We start from the raw sequence: 23,287 nt of genomic DNA on the forward strand, positions 1-23,287 counted from the left end.
TAGAATAGAAGGGTCCAGTACTGGTCTCCAGGCTTTGTCTTTTTTTGGGTACCAAGAACAGTCTTGAATAGAATCCATGACCCTGCTCTTGTTCTGGTACTTGGTGAATGGCCGTCATGTCCATGAGGGATGAAACTTGTTTTTGTGCCTCTGCCCAGTGACTGCGTGGCAGATCTGGCATACCGTTTTGCCTTGGCAGGGTGTGAAAGTGGAACCTGTAGCCTTGTGAAACTATATTTAGAACCCATTTGTCCTGGGAGATCATGAGCCAATTTTGTGAAAAAAGGCTAGCTTTCCCCCCAAAGGGGCTACCAAAAGATAAGTGCTTGGTGCTGGAAGTGGAAAGTCATTGAGACTGTTTCCTGTATGGCTGTGATCTTTCCTCTCCACTCTTGGAGGTAGAAGCACCCCATTGTTTAGGCCTGTATGAGCCTTGGGGCTGTCATCTGCCTCTGGGGCGTCTGTACCTGCCCCTTTGTGGTCTATCTGATACTGGAAAGGACCAATTTTTTGTAGGTCAGTTCCTGCTAAATCTGGGAGGCTGTACCTGCAAGAAATCCTTGACTATTTGCAAGATTTAGCTTTGTCCTCTATTTTCTTCAACACCTCTTCTGCTTTAGCACCAAACAAAGTATCATGCTGTAAAGGAGCATCTAATAGTTTTGCTTTAACATGATCCGGCAAATTTTGTTCTTTTAACCAAGCATGCCTCCTAATGACAGATCCTGTAACAGCGGCCCTGCAGGAGGCCTCAAGAGAATCAAAACCACATTGCAAAGTATGCTTTCCAACTTGTTTAGCTGCATGCAATAAATCCTGCATTTCTTTATTGTCTGCACATTCTGTATTTGTTGGCATTTTCTGTTTTAGCAAAGATATAAGAGATATTGCTGATACTTAAGCATATGAAATTGGCAATTTAAAGCTCTTACAGCCAAGGTAGCAGAGGTATAAATCTTTTTGCCCCATCTGTCTAGGGCCCTAGAATCCCTATCAGAGGGGATAGGGTTTTTTGCAGTAGAAGCCTTGACCCCTTTGGGACCCTGAGAGATGGTTTCTGGGTCAGCTGCATGGTTCTTAGAGAAATTTATGTGAATCAGGAACCCTGTAGTATCTGTCTGGCTTAACAGGGGCTGGTGGTAAAGAGTCTGGAGAAAAACTGGACTCTGTAAATACATCATCTACAATGTCTAAAACAGGCAGGATAGCAAGGGGCCTGTGCTGGGGCAATAAAAGGAAATCTCTGAGCCTTTTCTTGGATTCTGAGTAATCTTGGCTTTCCCAGTGGAAATGCTCCCTCATAGTATGCAGTGTTTCCCCAAAAGAATAATCTTCAGGAGGAGAGGCTGAAGGGATAGATTCTTCAGCATCAGAATCCTCATAGGGAGCAATGGAGTAATCCTGTTCAGAGGTGGAATCAGAGGAAATGGAAACCTGGTCTGAAGATTCATATTCTAACTCTTGCCTAGGCCTCTTTTCAGGAGGGGGATGGGAACCCCTGATCAAAGTAATAAGGTCTTTGGCCATTTTAAGCATCTGTTTTTTAGGCATGGAGGCCTGTCCAGGTGAATGCTGTACTTGTTTCTTTGTCTTTAGAGCTGTTTTAGTCTCTGTCTTTGTAGCTGAAGTAGGTTTCACATATAACTGTGTAGGCCTGAAAACACCCTCAGAAGCCGATGCCTGCTCAGCGGCTCTGGACCCATCTGAGGGAATAGTTTCCGAGTGTCCAATACCTTGTGTTTCCAGAGGCCCAGTCAGCTCCACGTGGGAGTCAGAAATGGCCTGTGGCTCTGAGGTAGTGGGCGTCAGGGGCTGCGAAAGCGCCTCACTGAGAACCGGTGAACCAGCGACAGGCCTAGAAAAAGCCTCGTCGTCAGTTTTGGATCTCGAATGCCTGTCCTTTTCTTTTTCTTTTCGTTTTTTGTAAACTCCGGTAGTCGGCTGATCCGACAGCATTATATAATTAAATCTTCTGCCAAAGTAATGAAATGCAAAATCGTACCGATGCTTAATAGTGCATTGGTTAAATCTAGCACAAAACCGACAACTAGCAACGTTATGGTCAGGGCCTAGGCAAGGAATACAGTAAGAATGAAAATCCTTATGAGGTACTTGCTTCCCACAAGAAATACAGTTATTAACTTTTTCTGACATCAGTCTGGAGCAAGAAAAAAGTTTCCCCAATGGGGTACTTAGCTTTAATGAAGACTTCGGATCTGAAATTCGAATTTGAAAACTTCAGGTGTCGGCCGACCGGCACTTGCGAACTGCTATTGCTTCGGGCACCACGCAGCAAGAAAGACTGAAGAAAATGGTGTCGGCTGCATCTTATATACTCCTGGCGCACTGATGTCAGGGAAGAAACGACAGCAACCTACGCCAGACCTAGACTTTGGAACTCAGGCCGACTGCGGGTAGCCTGCCAGCAGGATAACCCAATTGTAATGACTGCAACAGTGAAACACGATGAACATCTGTATCCTAAAAGCATAAACTGTCAGAGACTTCATGCTAACGGTCTTCTATCATTTAGCTACCATTGTTCCATCATTTAACGAAACAGAACTACTCAATCAGCTTCTCTCTACTGAGGAATCACTCAGCTTTGCTTTTTCAGCTCCATGTGAATGCAAATTGCCTGTGTTTTACATATGCAACAATATCAGCTAGACAAATGGACACCCTAGGAGCCATTTCCAAAAAAATTGTGAATCCATTCTATCCTCTAACAGTGCACTAGCTTTAATTTTTATACTGCACCACAATTTGTATTCAATTTTTTTTGATTATACAGAATTGACAATTACTGGATAATGAACCAAGACCATAAGAACAGTGTTCTGATACTGAGTGGTTACGTTACATAGCCAGGTCCTAAAAAGGGGTAAGTAAAGGTGAAAGGATGTTGTGCCTTGTGGTGTACACTGTACTCTGATGTAAGATGGGATGTCACCCTGAAAATTATGAACCTAAGTTTCTACAAGCACATCCCTTATTACAGAAGAATATTCTGCCAACAATGGATTAGCGAAATCCAATAAATCATGGATAACCTATGGAAATTATAAATATAAAAAAGCACTTTCTATGAAGACAGAGCCAACCCCATACCCCTTAAAGGGGCTTTGGTACATCTTGGAAAAGAGAGAGATTTTTTCAACTGGACTGACTTCTGATAGACTTAGTTAAAATCAATATTTTACTTTCCAAATATCACACGACATCCTAGAACATTAGACCTGAAGGAAATATTTTTTTTGTTGATATAGTGCAGTTTATTTGTTCATTTATATATTTTTGTTAGGAATGAGTGAAAGGCAAAGCAATCTAGCAGTACCTTAGTACTGATTACCCATACTGCTCTCCTGCCATATGTAAATTACAAAATCCATCATGACATCACTTGATGGATTTAGTTCTATAAAAAGCTAAGCAAATACATGAAAGAAAGCATAAAAATAAACACACGTGTGTACTATAATGTTTCTCTTTTTACAAAAATAACTTATTGTAACTTCAACATCTAAAGCATGTCTATAAATGAAATTCAATGTAGAGCACAAAAGGATGGGAAAGTAATAAACTTTAAGCAATTGCAGTCCCCCCACCACCACCAAGTGGTATTTATGGTCATGGTGATCATGACTGCAGGGGTATCTAACACAGCATGCCATGACTGCAGGGGTATCTAACACAGTATGCCCATGACTGCAGGGGTATCTAACACAGCATGCCACAGAAGCCCAGAGATGTACTGCTAGGTTTTTGCTCTTTTGAAGAAGTAACTTGGTACTAATTACCCAAACTTCCATTCTGCAGTATGTAAATCATCAAACCCACCCAGACATCATTTGGTGGGTTTGGTCATATAAAAAACTAAGCAGAGAAAAGCAAGATGTAAAACATTATAAACATAGTTCTGGTTGAAGAACATGCTACAGAACTTTTGGTACCTTGAACTTGTAGCTGTCGGCTTTTTCAGGCCAAGTTCTTCACACCTTGCCTCATAGATCTGGTTTATGGTATTATTCCCTAGTTCACACATCAGCTGCAAGACAACAGGAAGCAGAAATGATTAATCAACACTTCAGAACATACAAGTGAAATTAAGTCATTTCATACACCAAAAATTACGCAAAACAGAGCTTGTAATGAAGGTCATTACCTTTAGTAATTCTGGTTCCCACGAATCCAGAGTTAGAGAACGAACTTTAGAACACTGGACACCTAAACTCCTGCAAGACAAAGACATTTATTTAATGACTGGTCATTATACAGGCACTGTAAGCTTTATGAGATATACTTCAGCAGGAGGCTTTCTGCACTTCAGTTTTGCATTATTTTAGAGTCTAATGTACTCTGTCACTTACACTGCTGGGCTATATACACTATGACATGTCACTTACACTGCTGGGCTATATACACTATGGCAGGTCACTTACACTGCTGGGCTATACACACTATGACAGGTCACTTACACTGCTGGGCTATATACACTATGACAGCACCTTCAAGAATGTGAACATGCCTTCACATGCAGATTTTTCATAGCCTCCCTATTGAAATGTCAGCAATCAAAATGCAGAGCTGACAAGCCCAAAAAAGAGACTGAAAACACAGAAGAAGAGCGAATCTCGCTACCCTGCAACTGCCATGTGTGGGGGCTAGCACCGCACTCCCCCAAATTATATATACCACCTCTAAGACTGCCATGCCCTGGAGAAAAGGGGATATTCTGAGAAATAGCATCTCAGACTTAACATAGGTAAGTCCGTTCTTTCGGTCATCAGTCTCCATATTTCGGGACTCGCTTGTCTCCTGTGACCCTATCAATGCAAGTGGCACAGTTTCCACTTTGGGAAGTGAGTGTGTGTGTGTGTGTGTGTGTGTGTGTGTGTGTGTGTGTGTGTGTGTGTGTGGTGGGGGGGTTGCACATCAAGAAAAATAACACCAGTGGATTGTTTATTTGGCCCTCTAGGCTCAACAGAACAGACTTTGTCAAGTGTCATTTCAGCCAAGGTCAACCATACTTTTTGTTGGCCAGGTATTTATGCCAACACAGGGTGATCTCATTTAAGCATATAATTCAGAGAGTGACAAGATAAAACATGGATGGTACAAGATAAGTTCAGAAAAAGATCAAACCTGAATGCATCAGGAAAAGCTTGTAAATAAGAAAGTAATTTAATGTATATTTGGTCTACATAAGATCTTTCTGGATCTAGTAAAAATGCGATCTGAGGAGATCTACTTGTCAAATTACTTTAGTTATTAAGACATGGCACTAACAGCAGCTTTCTGCCACTGGTTTCCTTGATGCATCCTGCATCATTTGGCTAAAATTTAGAAGTATGATGCATGATATACATTACATTTAGACAACCTCTTTACTCCAAAACACCTCTAACAAAATCTGCGGACTCATTAATTTGTGACCTAAGTCAGAACACCGTTGCTATAAACTCCAAAAAACGAAAAGGCTCCCTCTCACTGTTGAACTCACATTTGTGCTATCCTCCCTCACCTTTAAATATATACACCACCACAAGTGCACCGCATAATAAACTTGAACTACATACACAAACGTATGGCTATAGGGACATCACTGACAGTTCAGTTACACTTATTAGGCTACAAGTAATAAAAAACACTGGAGAAAGTGCTTTTACAAATTACCTCCTTGCAAGTGGAACCTTGTCTGGCATTTGGTATAGCAGGTAAAAGTTCTGAGCTGTAGTTCCTGTGGTGTAGGATTTGAATCCCTCAGCTCTCATTTGGCACCTACTGTGCAACTTAAGTCACTTAACCAGACATTGCTCCTGGGTCACCCCTGTAAAGGGATTGTGTATCCAATGGGACTACCTATTTAACAAATGAGTACTATTGTTACCATTTATAATCAGAACTGAAACCATGTTTACCAGCTTCAGAAAAAAAAACCCTACAACTCACTTAAAACCAAAAAATGTAACTGTTGCAGAGACAGCAGATAACTGAACACAACCTATTAAATGCTACTTTGCAATAGTTGATCATTATACTGTCCTACACTAACTGTAGCACCTCCCTTCTACTGGTCCTCTGCATTGTCTTTTTAAATAAACATGTATATGTGCATTTGTATACAGCCATCTCAGATCTACTGATCTATATAATAATGTATGAGCTATATTGTCAGCACTTGTTTTTAACGTTGGACAAATAACATACAATATATGCAGTGTTTATTTAGATGTCTTTAGTGAAGTATGATTCAAGCTGTTACATTTTTGTGCCATGTAATCACTAATTCATGGCTTATATTGGTTAGACGTTTGACATGACAGTGCAAATGCTGAAGATGTGGCCGTATAGTTAGAATATGAGTTTGTATATAAAAGATATGCTAACCATACCTGTGAATTCCAGAACACTCTATACACAGAATGATGCCTAGGTTTATACTGGCCCACCGTGGATCTGACTGACCACAGTCACAGCACTGGTCATTTCCACTGATACCCTGGATACGTGGTAAAATGCTCTCGCCCTTGATACTACGCTCTCTTGAATCAGTAGCAGAGTCAATACTGCTAGTGGAAGGAGATGCTGTTCTGTCTAACTTCTGTGAGAAAATAAAAAAAATAATGTTACTCTACACAGTAATACTCTCTTTAAAGAAAAATTGCTTCTAGATTAGCATGAACATTCAGGAGTTTCTGACCTGCATACAGCACATTCATGATCATTGATATTCTAAATCATTACCAATTCTATTGCAGGAATTACCGATGTATAGCTGTGGTACAACAATAATGCAGTTATACACCATGACTCTGTACAGCATGGTTCATATATTTTAGGTATTTCTAAACAAGAACTCAAGCAGAATCATTAGAGTACATATTTATAACTTATGTTGCTTTTATTCATTCCTGGGCCACATTCTGATTGAAACCATGTGTTGCGTCACACCGCATTTTATGATGCATGCTTGCTGCTGCGACTTCCACATCATTTGTACTTTTCAATCACAAATCTTCAATCGTTCTTCCTTCTCTCCATTTAGATACATTCATATACGTCCTTAAACTCTGCATACCTCCAGGCAACAGTTTTCAAACAAGTCAGGATACTATTAAACCGCATCTTATATGGTTAATGAAAAGTGAATGTCCATTCACCCATGAAAACAACTAGAGAAAGTTACATTTACATATTTTATACCAGAAGCAAAGCCATAATATAAACTAGCCACCGCTAGTCTATTTGCAGCATTCAGCCTTCATCCTTTTGCACTACAGCGCTGCATCTACCTTTATAGACTAGGCTATATTTTAGCCATAACCCATAGCTAGGTGTGGGTAATGCTTGGTTTATCCACAGTTGGTGTGGTTTGGTCATGGGTGCTATTGCTATTATACAATTGTATTAGCTTTGCATAATATTGTATAGTGTAGTTTGTGTGTGTGTGTGTGTGTGTGTGTGTGTGTGTGTGTGTGTGTGTGTGTGTGTGTGTGTGCGTGCGCATTCTTTCACTTTGTTGCAGAAAAAAACAATTCTCTGCAGTTTTACTTTTTGACATTTGATTACTGCCTGTTTTCAGCAGAGGCTCAGGGAGAAAAGCTCCAATTTATTACAAAACATTTTAAGAATAATAAATTTTACAATCTTCAGAAATAAAACAAAAACATCTGCAGTTTAAATAATTATACCAAATTAGACATAATATAAAAACATTGGTTAAGAATCCATACAAGGTATATGACAATCATTTAATATTTAGAGACATTTCAGATATTTTTAGAGAAATGTACAGAAACAGATGCTTGGTGCCAGAGCCATGGGCTCAAGCTCAATGCCAAGAAATGTATAGTTATCCCCTTCGGAAAAAAACATGTACCTGTGAATTACCATATAGGTGGCAGTACACTAAACACCGAAAGTGTGATAAGAGACTTAAGGACACAGGTGGATAGTGGTCTCACCTTCGATAACCACATCGCCACAACAGTCAGGAAATCCTTCTATGTGGCACACCTCATCACCAAGGGCTTTTCATGCAGAAAAAAGGAGGTCATTGTCCCACTGTACTCATCCCTCATTAGACCCATTATAGAATACAACGCCCCGTTTGGTATGTACCTCTCAAGACATCTGCAACAACTGGAAAGGCCACAGAAATACCTCACTAAAAGAATCACAGGCCTAAAGCAGATGCCCTACGCTGACTGCCTTAAAAAAACTCCAGCTATACTCTGTCGCATATCGTCTACTTACAGGGGATCTCTGCTTAACATACAAGGCCATGTCAAACCCAGAGCTGTTGGACATGCTACACTTAAAGAAATCCCAATCCCTCAGAGCTACACACTCCAGGGATCTAAACCTTGTCATCACAATAAACAAAACATGCTGGAGGAATAGGTTCCTGACCCAGAGACTCCCCAGACTCTGGAATAGATTGCCCCTACATGTCAAGCAGAGTGCCTCTTTGGCCCTCTTCAAAAGGAATCTTGACGACTGGATGGGAGAAAAGAAATTCACCCCGGGGATCACGTCAGTTGCCCTGCTAGACAGGGGTCCAGGGAAGTAAATAGTTTGGGAAGAAATAGCCAGGGAATTGTTATGGCTAGGCTTGCATAGGCCCTACGGCTGATAGCCTAGTACCAACCTATGAACCTATGAAATTAAAAGGTAAATTAGTCTAATGCAAATAGGAAATGCAATATGAAGTGAGGAAAAACAGGCTTATAGTATATTAAAAGAGGAAGTGAGGGGAGTGAATTAGATAGCAGTAAAGAAGTAAGTGAAGAAGGGAGGGTAAGGCGGTGTAAGTAATGAAAAGGTACTGGTTCACATTTAGGGATATAGTTTATCTTGGCTTTGAGCAAGAACAGTGCCAGATTTTAGCTAAGAAGTCTTTCAGGTGGTTTTGAAAGATGGGAGGGAGGGTATAGACCTGATGTATACATGTAAGGAGTTCCAGGCCTTAGCAACCTTGTACAAGTACAATGCTCAGTAGATTTGCTAGGTTTGTAGACAGAGAGGAGTTTTTGGTCACTGGATCACAATGACTGACTGGAAACATAGTTGTATAAAATGTTTTTTGGTGCTGGAAAGGCAGATGGATGCTTGATATTTTTATAGGTGGTAAGACGTTGTGTATATGTTAGCTGATGTGGCAGTTCTAACCAATTTAGGCAGGTGAAAATGTTAAAGAGGAGGGGATCAAAGATAGAGCCTTGTGCTGCACAGTGGTAACTGGAAGGTAAGGAGAGAGCATGGAGTGCCATTTTACTGAGTGATACCTATTGGACAGGTAGCTTTTGAACCACGTAAGGGTGGGTTTAGAGAGACCTAGTGAGGACATTTGAAGTAGAAGTCTGCTGTGACAAACTGTTGAAGGCTTTAGACAAGTCTAGAAATAAGGAAGAGACTAGTTTTCCATTATCTCTACCTTCATCTATACATATTAGAAGGGCACTGCTAGTACTATGGGAAGGGTGGAAGCCATGTTGTATAGGGGATAGGAGTTCTTCCTGCAGGAGATAGTTTAGCAATTGTTTCTGAATACATTTTACAAGTATTTTGGTGAGGGGAGAAAAGATTGCTTTACGTCTAAGGTTATTAATGTCTATTGAAATTCCTCCTTTGTGCAGAGGGTTAATGGGTGACTTTTTCCAGGAAGAGGGAATGTGGGATGCCTGGACTGACCTATTTATAAGGATTGAGACAGGATAGGCAATGCTACTGGCTGCTGTCTTTAGGTACTTGCTTGGAAGGTCATAAGCTGAAGAACAGCACAGTTTAAGTTTCTTTAAAAGTAGTTTTATACAAGATGTGGGCACAGGTGTGAAGGTGAAAGTGAATCTGGTGATATGTGGCTGTTGGGCAGGGTTGACATTAGATGTTGAGGAATCCTTAGTTAGAGATGCAATATTATCTATAAAATAAGAGTTGAACTGTATTGCATTTTCGAGTGGCGAGTTATCTGGACAGGGGTTTGAGCTGAACTTTTGGCCGGGATGTAAGATTTCTTTAATGGATGTCCAAATTCTTTAGGGTTGTGTTTAGTATTATTCTGAACGTTATTACAGTCTTTGTGTCTTCATTTATTTGCTTTTTAATGCAGTTGTGAATCATTACGAAGGTTTCAAGATATTGAGGTGTTTTATATTTTTGCCGTTCTTTCTCTGCTTTTTCTCTATCCTGCATTAGCATTCTACTCTTTTTGGATAGCCAAACTGCATTATTTGTTTTCAGTCTCTTCCTTACAGGAGGTGCAAGGCTATTTAGGATATTTAGAAAAGTTGTACTGAATTCAATTACAGCATCATCTAGGGGAGGATGTTTAGGAAGTTCCAGGTAATAGTGTAGTAATGAACATTTCTGGGTTAAACTTGGAAAGGTTATGTGTTGTTTTATAAATATGTTGTTTAACCGGATGTGTGAGTTATCTAGTCATACAGACTGGGAGATGATCATTGAGAGAGTCTGACATTGTACCTGTGATGGGATAAAATTTACTAGGCTCTGATACTAGGATCTAGTCTAATAGAGAATCTGATGTCTACTATACTGTGTAGGATTATTAATTAGTTGTGTAAAACTATATACGTTCATACTAGATATAGGGGAGTTAGAGTTTATGTCCAACCAACTGGCATTCACATCATCTAGTATTTTTTTTCTTGTGGAAATGTTAAGCTATCTAATGTGGGATATTTTCCAGTATAGCTGTATTGTAGCCAGGAGGGATGTAAAGGACAGTAATACATTTTTGTTTATAATTGTTTATTTTGGGGGAAGCAATAAGGAGCTCTGCTGACCTGAATTTTGGTGTTGGTTTTCTGTAAGTGGACATATGATAGGTACTGGGAAATATTAAAGCAATACCACCACATTTCCTTTTTATATGATCATCACGGAAAATACTATAGCAGGATGTATAACTTCATATGCTGGATTTAGGCCAGGTTTCAGTTACAGCAAAACCACCAGGCTTATGTTGGATAATCCATTCTACATTTTTTTTATACTTCTAACATTTATTGCAGCAAAAATTCGATCACCAGGGTTGGGGACTGGTTGCTGTTAGGTTACAGAAGTGTGTGGGTGAGAATTACATTTGTGTTGATTGTGATAGGTGGGGCCAGGATTAGGGTATATATCTCCTCACAGAAAGATTTTAGTATATTGTGGAATTATGCATACTTGTTTTTTGGAGAGGATGCTTGCATTTAATTTTGTTTTGGTTTGAGCTGAAGTGCAATTAATCAGCCTATATTTGGTCGGTCTGGTTTGGGGTTTAGGATAAATGTCAGCAAGTTTTAATTGTGTTCTCACATCTGATGAAGTCTTTTGACAAAAACACTGGTGACTCTGTTAAGGCATTTATGTTGTGTGTGCTGTGTTTTTTGCAATAAAGCCTTCTTCCCATTACTGTGCTGTTCATTTTTTGGAGGGGCCCCTTCCGAGTGCCTTTTGTGGTTTTATTAGTTCAATCTGCTTTTGGAGCTTATACGTGGAATGAAAACTGAGGGGCAATATTAAATAGGCTTGGTGCGATGTGTGGATCATGTAAAGAGGAAGTATGGATACGTGGTTGGGACAGAGTCAGAGAGATGTTGTTTATTCTACACATTGCTTTTACCTATTAAGTTGAAATAAGTAAACTAAGACTACAAAGAAAAATACAATATTATAAAAAAGTAACAAAGTGTAATTTGCGAAATATAATAAAAAGAAATGTAATGCACAATTTTCTGCAAAATGCACCGTTAATACCTGCAACAGTCTGTGACACTCATTTGCCATGCTTGACTACAAAAAAAAGGACATTTATAATAAAAAGCACCTTTATCAAGACCAAGAAAGGGAACTCAGGGTTGACATGTTTCAACACACTGTCAGCTTTGAAAATGTTATCGATGAATGCCTCTTATCACTGCATAATGTGCTCAACTTTTCTATGGCCTTAGTTGCATGCAGCTTTAATAGTACTGCGTTTTCACTGACCTGCTTCTATGTTTCCCCAAAAAAATAGGATTCCTTAAAATCATTTGGTATACAAGTAATGTTTGCTGTGAGAAGCAAACACTTCAACCCACAGTAAGGTACAACCATTCATTTTTTTTTTTGCATATCTGCACTGAAAACCAATAGCTGTTCTTGTAGGAGCAGTGAATCCTTAGTAAACAGCTGCTTTTATTAACCAGACAGTAGCCTACAGGTTCAAGTCTAGTAAGTGAAAGACCAAGAACTATGAATAAAATGGTGATCTTAGGTGAATCCTAAACTTTATGCTCACAAAAAAAAAATAAATAAAAAAATAAAAAAAAAAGAGAGAGCCAGAGAAAACTTAAGACATGCAAGCTTACCTCTCAACCTCAGTGCAAGAAATCTGGACAAAGCCCAACAAAATGGGGGGACAAAGGCCAAAAATAGGGACAGAGTTTAAATATTGCTGTTATAAACAGAGTAACAGGGTTCGTTTTAACATACATTTTCTGAAGGACTTGAATTCTTTATTTAGTGGCTTCAATCCACAGATCATCCCAGTGATTTGCCAGAAAGCTACCAGTTTTATGGTGAACAGACCAAATATATGAGCCAAAAATCTGGAGGACAGTTGAGAGATATGCATACAACTGATTTCCTGCTCAATAATGCCTCTTCAATGTGGTTAACACCACTGAGCATGAAAGCATTTATATGCTGTTATTGTAAAAGTAATAAACGTTTATTTACAGACCCTGGTCTCTTACTGTTTTTTTATTCTTTGTTTGAGAGGGTGTTAATTTACCTATAACATTAGTGTTGCCTTTTTTATCTTTGGGTAGATTAATTTGTGACTAGATTTTCTTTTAGAAAAGCCATTCTCCTTGCTTTGGTATAATTGCAAAATGTGCCCAATCTTTATGCCATTTTTAATTAAAATGACTGATATACAATGGACACAATGACTGAATTAATTTTCATTAGCTGATATGCATTAATTCTGTGGAAAACTTTGTAGATGATAAGAATTTGAATAAAACATTATATTTATAGACCTGCAAAATCCACCTATAATACTGCAGACTGCAAAAACCTACAGTAAAGTATTAATTGGCAGCTGAATACAATGGCATTATGTACCGTTTCAGTGCTTCAGCATTTGTTACATAACAGACTCAGTGCCTTAGTAAAGGTTACCTGGGAGATTCTATCCCAGTACAACTGGATTTTAGATTTTATCCCCATAAACAGTGCCTGTGCTTAAAATGAACAGATAGGTGATGCATTTACACCTTAGAAAAGAATTTTGGCATGGTTTGTGCAAACTGCGGTTTCACATATACTGACTACCTAGTGAAATACATAGCATATTGGAGCAAACATGTAAAGGAATAATCAATACATTTACATTCTAATATACGATTCTATCCCAGTACAACTGGATTTTAGATTTTATCCCCATAACCAGCGCCTGTGCTTAAAATGAACAGATAGGTGATGCATTTACACCTTAGAAAAGAATTTTGGCATGGTTTGTGCAAACTGCGGTTTCACATATAGTGACTACCTAGTGAAATACATAGCATATTGGAGCAAACATGTAAAGGAATAATCAATACATTTACACTCTAATATACTTTTTGCAAGAGCAGTTTTTACTGAAGAAAAAAAAAATAACTTATTAAATCTATTATTTATTTATTTATTTCAGTTTGATTACCGGGGAGGTCCACCGGGCTTGGGGGCCTGTTTTCAGTGGAGGCCCGGGGAGAAAAGCTCCAACAAGAAAATACAACAGTTCAAATATTTTGATTGCAAAAGAGTTTCAATTAACATGCAAAGTCATAGACAGTATGTATTATAGATAACAGGTAGTTACAAAAGAATAAACACTAACAATTTCAATTATTGTTAAGGAGGAAAAAGGCTTACATAAAGAAAATACAAGTTTTACTGTTTTGTTCCCTAAGCTAAATAATTTTAGAAAGGAATAGGAAGGTGAAATAGGAGGAGGGTAGCCTGGAGTAAAGGGAGAAGGTAGTAGCCTGGAGAAAAGGGAGAAGGTAGTAGCCTGGAGTAAAGGGAGAATGTAGTAGCCTGGAGTAAAGGGAGAAGGTAGTAGCCTGCAGTAAAGGGAGAAGGTAGTAGCCTGCAGTAAAGGGAGAAGGTAGTAGCCTGCAGTAAAGGGAGAAGGTAGTAGCCTGGAGTAAAGGGAGAAGGTAGTAGCCTGCAGTAAAGGGAGAAGGTAGTAGCCTGCAGTAAAGGGAGAAGGTAGTAGCCTGGAGTAAAGGGAGAAGGTAGTAGCCTGGAGTAAAGGGAGAAGGTAGTAGCCTGCAGTAAAGGGAGAAGGTAGTAGCCTGGAGTAAAGGGAGAAGGTAGTAGCCTGCAGTAAAGGGAGAAGGTAGTAGCCTGCAGTAAAGGGAGAAGGTAGTAGCCTGGAGTAAAGGGAGAAGGTAGTAGCCTGGAGTAAAGGGAGAATGTAGTAGCCTGCAGTAAAGGGAGAATGTAGTAGCCTGGAGTAAAGGGAGAAGGTAGTAGCCTGCAGTAAAGGGAGAAGGTAGTAGCCTGCAGTAAAGGGAGAAGGTAGTAGCCTGGAGTAAAGGGAGAAGGTAGTAGCCTGCAGTAAAGGGAGAAGGTAGTAGCCTGGAGTAAAGGGAGAAGGTAGTAGCCTGGAGTAAAGGGAGAAGGTAGTTTAAGAGTTGTAGGCTGAAGTGTGCAGTTGCAAATTCTGTTTAGACAGAGGTAGGAATGAAGTTTGGTCTTGAAGTTGTTAAGGTTGGTACATGTCCTTAGTGACGAGGGCAGGGCATTCCATTTTTTAGCTAGGGTAAAGGATAAGAGAAGCTGACCTGCAGGGCGCTGGGGTTTTTGAACTGAGATCAGGTTTTGTTGAGAAGATCTAAGTGGTCTAAGGGGGGGTATAAGGTTGTAGAATATTAGAAAGAGCAGGGCACTTAGAAGGGTGTAACAATAGTTTGAAGGCTGTGGTGATTTGGAGGAGGTTAAGTTGATTGGGAAGTTCGAGCCAGTTTAGAGAGTGAGGGGAGGAGCAGTGATGAGAAGAGGATTTGGCGTTTGTGGCAAATCTAGAGATTTTGTTGTAGTTCCAATTTGGCAGTAAGTGTGGATGAAAGATTAGTGAGCAGGGGGGCTCCGTACAAGAGGGACGGAAGGAGATAGGTAGAGGCAAGGGTTAGTCTGGAATGAGGAGAGAGGAAGTGGTTGTTTCTATACAGTAAACCTAGTTTTATGTGTGTTTTTTTGATGTTTAGCTGGATATGGGTTTTAAATTTTAGTTGATCATCGATTGTAACACCGAGAAGTTTGGTGGAGGGTACAATCTCGATAGAGGAGTTACTAAGGCTGGTAATAAAAGGGAGAAGGATTTAGAGGGGGAGAAAAGGAGGATCTTAGTTTTGTTAGCATTTAGGGAGAGATGATTTTGTAGCATCCAGTTTTCAGTGGTTGAGAAGGCGCTTTGAATTAGGGCTTGGAGGTCTGTTAGGTTAGAGGCAGAGCAGATCAATGTGGAATCATCAGCATATTGCACAATTTTGGTGTTAGGGATGGCTTTGTGGAAGTCATTAATAAAGATATTGAATAGTAATGGGCCGAGTATGGAACCCTGAGGTACTCCGGTAGGGGTAGGAAGAAAAGTAGAGGTGGCTTGGCCCCATCTCACAGCTTGGGATCTGTTTGAAAGGTAGCTGGAGAACCAGGAAAGAGTCTTTGGGCAAAGGTTGAGATTAGATAGGTGATTTAGAGGGTGGGTGTGAGAGACGGTGTCAAAAGCTTTGAATAAATCTAGTAGGACAGTGGATACTATATTACCAGAGTCACGAGCTAAATTGACAGAGTGCAGGAAGGAGAGAAGGACGGTGTTAGTACTGTGTCCTGGGCGGAAGCCATGTTGGGTAGGAGGGAGAAGTTGGTGCTTGGTAAGGAATGGCAGGAGTTGCAGGTGGATACATTTTTCTAGGATTTTGGAGATTGGGGAGAGAATGGCTATAGGGCGGAAATTTGAGACAGTACAATTTTTGCCGCCTTTGTGGAGAGGTAGAATGCAAGTGGTACGCCACAGTTTAGGTACGTAGGATTCAAGTAATGACCTATTAATTAGGATGCTGATAGGTAGAGCAATAGAGTCAGAAGCTATTTTTAGGAAGGAGGATGGATTGTTATCAGGGGCATTGGAGCAGGGCTTTAGTTTATATAGAAGTTTCTTTATTTGGTCGGTAGATACTGGTTTGAGTTTGAAAGGGGGGGGAGCAGAATATGGAAGACTGAGCAGGGAGGGGAGGAAGGTGATTGTTAATAAATGTCTTGGTTAGCTCAGCGATGGAAGAGGTGAAGAAGGAATTAAATAGTGAGGCTATTTCAAGGTCAAATTTGCTGGTATCTGGACAGGGGTTGTTTTTAGTACCAGGTCTGAGGAGGGAATTGATGGAATTCCAGAATTGTTTGGGGTTTCTAGAATGGTTTTCTTGAAGTTTGATGCAGTAAGACTTTTTATCTTTAATGACTTGTTTCTTGGTTAGGTTTCTTAACTGCTTATACTTGAGGAATATTTCGGGTTGCTTGTGTTTAAAGTAGGACTTCCAGGTTTTATCTCTTTGGAGCATTAACTTTTTTGTGTCTTTGGTGAGCCAAGGGGAGGTATTTGCTTTAACTCTTTTTGTTCTTGTTGCAGCTAGAGAGTTAAGGACTGTTAAGAACGTTGAATTGAAATAGTTGATGGCTTCGTCTAATGGTAATATTTTTAGAGGGTTCCAGCTGGTGAGTTTAAGACAGTCAGAGAAAGAAGTAGGGTTGAAGTTAGAGAGGTTTTGAGTGTGAGTGTAGTGGTGAGAGTGTGGGGAGGTGGGAGTAGCTCGAATGGAGTAGGCAGGGAGGTGGTCTCCTAAAGGGTCAGGAGTGATACCAGATTTTATAACTTTGTTTGGATGAGATACTAGAATCCAGTCAAGTATGGAGCCAGGGGGATTAGCTTTGTTAGGTCTGGTATTGGAGTTAATAAGTTGGGAGAAGTTAAATAGGTTGATAGGATTTGGGTTAGAGATTTTTCCCCAATCAATATTTACATCACCCAAAATGAAGGTTTCTAGCTTAATATTGGAGGAAGTCCAAGAGAGGATGTCTTCTAATGTATTGGTATTGTTGCCTGGAGGGATATAGAGGCAAATGATGCAGATACTTTTATGGTTGTTCATTTTTAGTAAGCCAATTACTAGTTCAGTATTACTGAAAGAAGGGATGGGGTTAGGGTAGGGAGTAATGGGCAAGAGGTTGGAGTAGATTAGGGCAACGCCACCACCTCTTCTATTAGGTCGGTCAGATTGGAGAGAATGGAATCCTGGGGGTAGGAACTCAGAGTCATTAATGTGAGGTTTTAGCCAGGTTTTAGTGATAGCTGCTATATCAGGAGAGTTATGGTTGAGCCAGGCATGGAAGAGGGATAGTTTATTTTTTAAGCTTTGGGTGTTGATGGTGAGGAATTTGAGGTTTTTGTTAGTGGATTTCTTGTTGGTGCTAGGGAGATTTGTAGGATGGAAAGTAGGACCTGGGTTGGGGTGAATATCTCCAGCCAAGTGAATGAATGTGGGATGGAGGAGGTGTTTATTAGTTTTGTATTTAGATAGAGGAGGCTGGTAGATGTGTGGTTTATATTTAAGGTTTTCATCTGAGCTTGGAAAAAGCTTTACTTTCAGGAGGAGGATTGGGTAGGAGGGAACTAAAGAAGCTGAGATGTTGTGGTAATGGGAGGAAAGGTGGTGTTGGGGAGTAAGAGGAAGGGGGAGTAACTGGACATGAGTATAGCAAGTTATTTGGTATAGAGATATTAGAAGGAAAAGGAAGGAAGAGAGGAAAAGGAACTTGGGAGGAAGGGAGAGCATGGCAGTAGTGGTCAGTTAGAGGAAAGTAGAAAAGAGAGGTGATGGGGTGCTGGTAATGGGGGAGTGGTTAGAAAGAGGAAGGGGAGGGGACAGGAGAGTTAGGAATGGTTGGAGGAGGGGGAGGTACGGATAGGGGGGATAAATGTAGAGGTACTGGGGGCGGCTGGGATTTGGGGGCAGGGTAGGGGAGCGGAGTGAGCCCGCAGGGCGAACGGAGCGGGAAGAGCCAGAGAGGCGGGAAAAGGGCCGAAAAAAAATCAGTGACCTAAGGCTGGATAAGAAGAATTACTGCAGGGTGCAGGTGAGTGTTTTAAACTTTGGTTTACAGTTAAAAGCAAGGATGTTAAGTTTGGTAAGTGAAGAACTCTCTGGAAGTAAGTATGTAAGTACCTAAATCTGTGAGTGTAGGGCAGGGGCACTTTTGGGCAGAAAGTAAGTAGAGCAGGGAAAAGGGAAATATTGCAGTTCCTTTTATCAGGAATATGCTGCCACCTAGTGGTAAAAGGAGGGAGGTGCACTCAGAGAGGAAAAGGTTCCTCGGAGAAGTTAGGCTACAGAGAGTAGATAGAGCTAAAAAGGGAGAAGGACTGGAAACTAAGGATGGAGGGCTTGTGCAGTGACCAGTGTTAAGCTACTTTCACGCACACCAGGGTAGAACGCTGCTCAAGGTTAGGAAGATGCCAGAGACAAAATATTTAAGATGTTACATACACTGAGTCTCTTTAGCAAGGGAGAGTGTCCCAACAAATTAATTAATAAGGCACAGGCAGGTAGTCCAAGGACGTCTTCTCTTTTGGGAGGAGTAATCCCCTGTCTGGTCAGTGAAGAAGGGGGAACACTCTGGGGAGCAACTGAAAAAGGAGTGAGAAAAAATACAATAGGTTAAAATGGGAGTAAGGGGGGAAGAATAGGAAGAAGTGTGCATGAGGAAGACTGAGCAGAGTAGTGGAGGGAAGTATTCAGAGTAGAGTCGGAGGAGGAGAGAAAGTAAAAGGGACAGAGGTGTAGACTGAGGGACAGGGAAATAGGAGGCAGAGAAGTTGGAAAGGGTGAAAGGTGGAAACAGTAGTGCAGTAGAAGGTCCACAAGATATAAGCTTTAAACATCAATTCAGCATGCAAACAACATTTAGGTAACAGTATATACAAGCTAAACAAAACAACAGTGCTGGAGAGTAGTCAGAGACCAATATTTGTGTTCACATAGCAATGAGAAAAAAAGCAATTGCAGGTTGCTAAATAAACAACTGGTGAGGTTTCTTAACTGTAAAGTGAACCTGCCTTCCAACCTTTTAGTACACTGCTAAAACCAATGGTCACCTAAGATATGAATAGCATGGTGACTGTGAAATAAGGTAGTTGCAAGGTTAAATTTAGGGGTCGCTGGGTTCTAGTAACTTGGGAGCTAGGTCTCACAAGCCACAACGCTGATAGGCAGTGAATTACTAAAACAATGTTCGCCTAAGGATTCTAAATGCTAAGAAGTGCTTGGCAGCAGTAAAAGGTAGTTGCAGGTTGATATACAATGGTTGCTAGGTTCTAATAAGGTTGGGAGCTAGATTGCTAAGGCAGGAGCAGTTTAAATGCAGTGGTCGCTGATATAGTATAGTGTAGTATGGCTGACTGAGCAATAAATGTCAGCGGTTAAATAAGACAGGAATAAATGGCCGCTGGCTTCGGGCGCTGGGAGCAGAGTTAGTCAAGTGTAAAAGACATCGCTAACTGTAGAGGCAACAGGGAGAGTTCTGGCGGGTATGGAAAGATTTGGAACAGGGGAAGGATTGCCGACAACAACCAATGATGCAGGCTAATACACTGGTGTAGTGATCGGCAATTAGAGCTGCTAAACAGACCTCAGTATAGTTCGCTAAGATGCAAGCATTGTAACCAGCGTCAAAGCACTTTAACAGACACGTTCTATCACAGTAACAAAACCAAATTTTTTTCTGCTTTGATCCTTCGGTATTTTTTTCTGCTGGGATCCTGAAGGTATTTAAAGTCCAATTTCTGTAACACACACACCCTGACAATGGACATTTTTATACCAGTACTTCACAGTTTACCACTAGAAGCAATTTACAAAAGACAATTGGGAGATTATAACAAGAAAAAAAAATTATAAATTATTACTGTGTCCAATTTTCAATTATTTAACAGTTAAAAATAATCAGGTAGAAATTTTCATATTATTTATAAAATAAATATGATGTTGACATGACACAAGACATCAGCAAAAAGATGGTGGCCAAAAATATATGCTGAAATACTTTGTTATTAAATGAAGTGACCACAAAAGTTGTTTGATATAATCTATTAAACAGAGAGTCAAAATGGCTGCAAGATCTAGCTTACCTCTGAGTAATAGCTATCCGGGCTTTCCCTAAAGGCTGAGGCAATACTAGCCTGAACTGCCTGAATCCAGGCCTGACGTAACTTTTCAGAGTCTGCCTGTAGCATACAGCTCCTGTACAGAATGAAATGAGAACTGATTAAACTCGCAGTCAACTGTGACAATCTTTTAGCTGTTAAAGAAATACTTCACGGAAGAAAAGTGTGGAGTCTATAATATGTGGCTATTGCACGTCAAAGGGAAATACAAAATCAAAATTCAGTCTGCACACAGAACCAACCAAAAACTAATGATGTGTGTCCTCAAGTAACACTTTGTCATGTACATACTTCCAACAAGTTAAACACTGTTAGGCAAAAAAGGTCCTCTCAACTGTGCCTGTAGAGCTTTGACTGGAGCAGTGACTTCATCCATCAGACAGTATACAGCTGCAAACTCTGGGCATCAAACCCAAGCCATCTACAAGATATATAATTTTGTAGCCTATAACTTGTAAAAACTTCTTAACTTCAAGCAATGCGATCAGGCAAGGAGTTACTATTTGTACAGTGGAGACTGGTTAGACATACATGCATCTAACATAATCCCAGACTGCAGGTAGTACTCACACAGCAAGCCTTATAGGTTCATAGGTTCATAGGTTAGTACTAGGCTAACTACCCTTGTGGGCCATTTCAAGCCTAGCCAATTACCCCACGTGAGAATCAAACCCTGCACCTTGTCCTTGGGTAAACACACACCTTATTATTAACCCCCCTCCCACAAAGGGATGTTTTTTTCATACACACCCCCCCTTCTACACACACACACACCTGCTGGATTCAAACCCCTACCTAACTATGTTATGACACTAGAGACGGACGCATTAGCACAGCACGCTATTCGCAGTATCTGTGAATTTTACACGACACACATCACTTTTCATAAGACAACCATTTTCCCTGGCACAAATATTTCCTTATTGTAAGATTCATAGGTTAATACTAAACTGTTTCAAGTATATCTGCTCTTCGGAGTCATTTTAACCCTAGCCAAATTTCCCATCACAAATGTAAGAATCAAACCCTGTATCTTATATCTATAAGGTAAATATTTTAGGATGTAAATGCTGCACAAAAGGGGGAGAGGGCTCTGCATCCCTTTATCTGCTGTCTGCCCAATTTCTATGCTGGTTAAGGCAAAACCACAGGGAGAGATCTTGCATTCCTGAAATTATCGGTTCATTCATTTAGAAGGAGAAAAAAGATGGAAGGTCAGAATTATCTTGTGTGGAAGTAACACAAGATGATATTATCTTTTATTCTGTTTGCTAACTGAGAATGTAAACTGCTTCTTCTTTATCTCTTTTGAACCACGGCTCAAACCACAAGGACAATGGTAAATACAATATAAAATACTCTAGTTTATTACATTAACCCACAAGATTTTGGAGTGTTAAAAAAGCAACCACCAGGAGACAATCAACAAGGAACATATGCTAGGACTGAACCACTGACCCTGGAGCTGCTCTAGAAATACTATTACTATTCTGCCTGCTGAATATGTTCTCCCTTGGATGAGATATTAAACCAAGTTAGTGGTAGCTGAGGAGGATAAAAAAGATCCCACTGCACCTATCAAAATGTGTAGGTGAGTTCCTTGATGCATTGGCCAAATTTCACCTTGTAGAAGAAATACCACCTCATGTCTCCCCCTACAAAGAGGCCACTACCCTAGTGGAACTATCCCAGTCAACTAAGGATAAATAAAAAAATCATACGGTTAGATGGGTTTCAAGATAAAAGTCAGAATCTAACTCACGTATGGCAAAGGACATTTGGCAAAAGGTGTAGTGGTCATGAAAGGTCACCTACAAGATTCTGAGGGGAATTATATTTGTAAAACCATAGAGGGGCTATTACAATGACTCTGGTGTTGTCCTTCTCTACTTTCAGTAGATTGCTTTGGATTAATGCAGTAGGAAGACATACACACATAAATGTCCCTCTTTGTAAGATAAACAATGCACTTAAGGAAAATGCACAATAATTTGGCTCTACTATGTACAGTTTGGAATGCTTAGTATGATATCTAATTAAGGACATGTGGAGTCTTAAAAAGATCTCGATAAGGAAATCTCCCCTCTGATTTCCCTCTTCATTAAGAAGTAAATATTGTGGGAAGAAATATCCAGGGAATCCCGGGTATCACTTCTGTGTCACTGTTAGACAGAGACACAGTATACTAACCTCGAAAAAGGGCATAGCAAAATTAATTTAAAATGGGTGGCGAAAGCCAAACACACTCTGGCTAGGCTTATAAATGCCCTAGGGCAGATAGCCTAGTATGAACCTATGAATTGTTATGGCGAGGCTTCTATAGGCTCTAGGGCCGATAGCCTAGTACCACCCTATGAACCTATTAGGGATCATGCCAAGTTATGTTCTGAGCTTGTAGAGAGGTGCTGTGAGAAACCATAATGTACTGTACATGTAGCCAATCGAAAGATACAAAAAGTATACAAAAAAATGACCAAACGGCAATGTATTGTGCTGGAGGTTTTCCTATTCCACTCTAAACATCAGGAAACTCCAGTGCAAAAGGTGACGAGGCATGCATAGAAACGTGCCCTGTGTATTTGTAGTACAATACCAATCCCTTGTGTTTGGGATTAGGGGAAATCAATGGACAGTCAGACAGTGATGTAATAGCCCTGGGCATTTCTGTTCTGGCTGAAGGACCACTCTGTAAACAAAGCTTCAAATGTAGCTTGCAAGAATTTGTTTAAATGAAGTACACGAGGAGAAAACCTGAACCTGCTGAACGAAATTAGCAAAAAATGATAAGATGCATAAAACTGCAGTGAGAAATACAATTCAGAAATATGTTGTCAGAAAATAAAATATGAGTGAGCTCTTAGTAACTGTTGTGCATAGACAACCACCTTCTACTTTTTTGGAGGAGGGAGCTTCACTGGTAACACATGAATGAAAAAAAGAGTCATGGTCTTATTAAATGAGATTGCTTTGTAGAAAATAGCTCATGTCTAGCAAATAGGGATGCTCGTTGTTGATACAGGCCCT

General features: G+C 40.2%; 1 protein-coding gene across 4 annotated transcripts in view; it reads right to left on the reverse strand.

Annotated features, from left to right (window-relative positions):
• ACAP3 (ArfGAP with coiled-coil, ankyrin repeat and PH domains 3) overlaps positions 1-23,287 on the reverse strand; it is a 1,969,869-nt gene that overhangs the window by 93,318 nt on the left and 1,853,264 nt on the right. For all 4 annotated transcript variants that reach the window (XM_044063200.1, XM_044063202.1, XM_044063201.1 and 1 more), the window contains exons 14-17: positions 20,228-20,339; positions 6,396-6,604; positions 4,166-4,235; positions 3,954-4,048 (exon numbers count right to left, since the gene is read on the reverse strand). In XM_044063200.1, the coding sequence (XP_043919135.1) occupies positions 3,954-4,048; positions 4,166-4,235; positions 6,396-6,604; positions 20,228-20,339 (486 nt within the window). The remainder of the gene's footprint in view (positions 1-3,953; positions 4,049-4,165; positions 4,236-6,395; positions 6,605-20,227; positions 20,340-23,287) is intronic.

This window comes from Protopterus annectens, chromosome 2.part1 (genome assembly GCF_019279795.1).
Source record: "Protopterus annectens isolate FY-2018-M chromosome 2.part1, PAN1.0, whole genome shotgun sequence".
Taxonomy (NCBI): Eukaryota; Metazoa; Chordata; order Ceratodontiformes; family Protopteridae; genus Protopterus; species Protopterus annectens.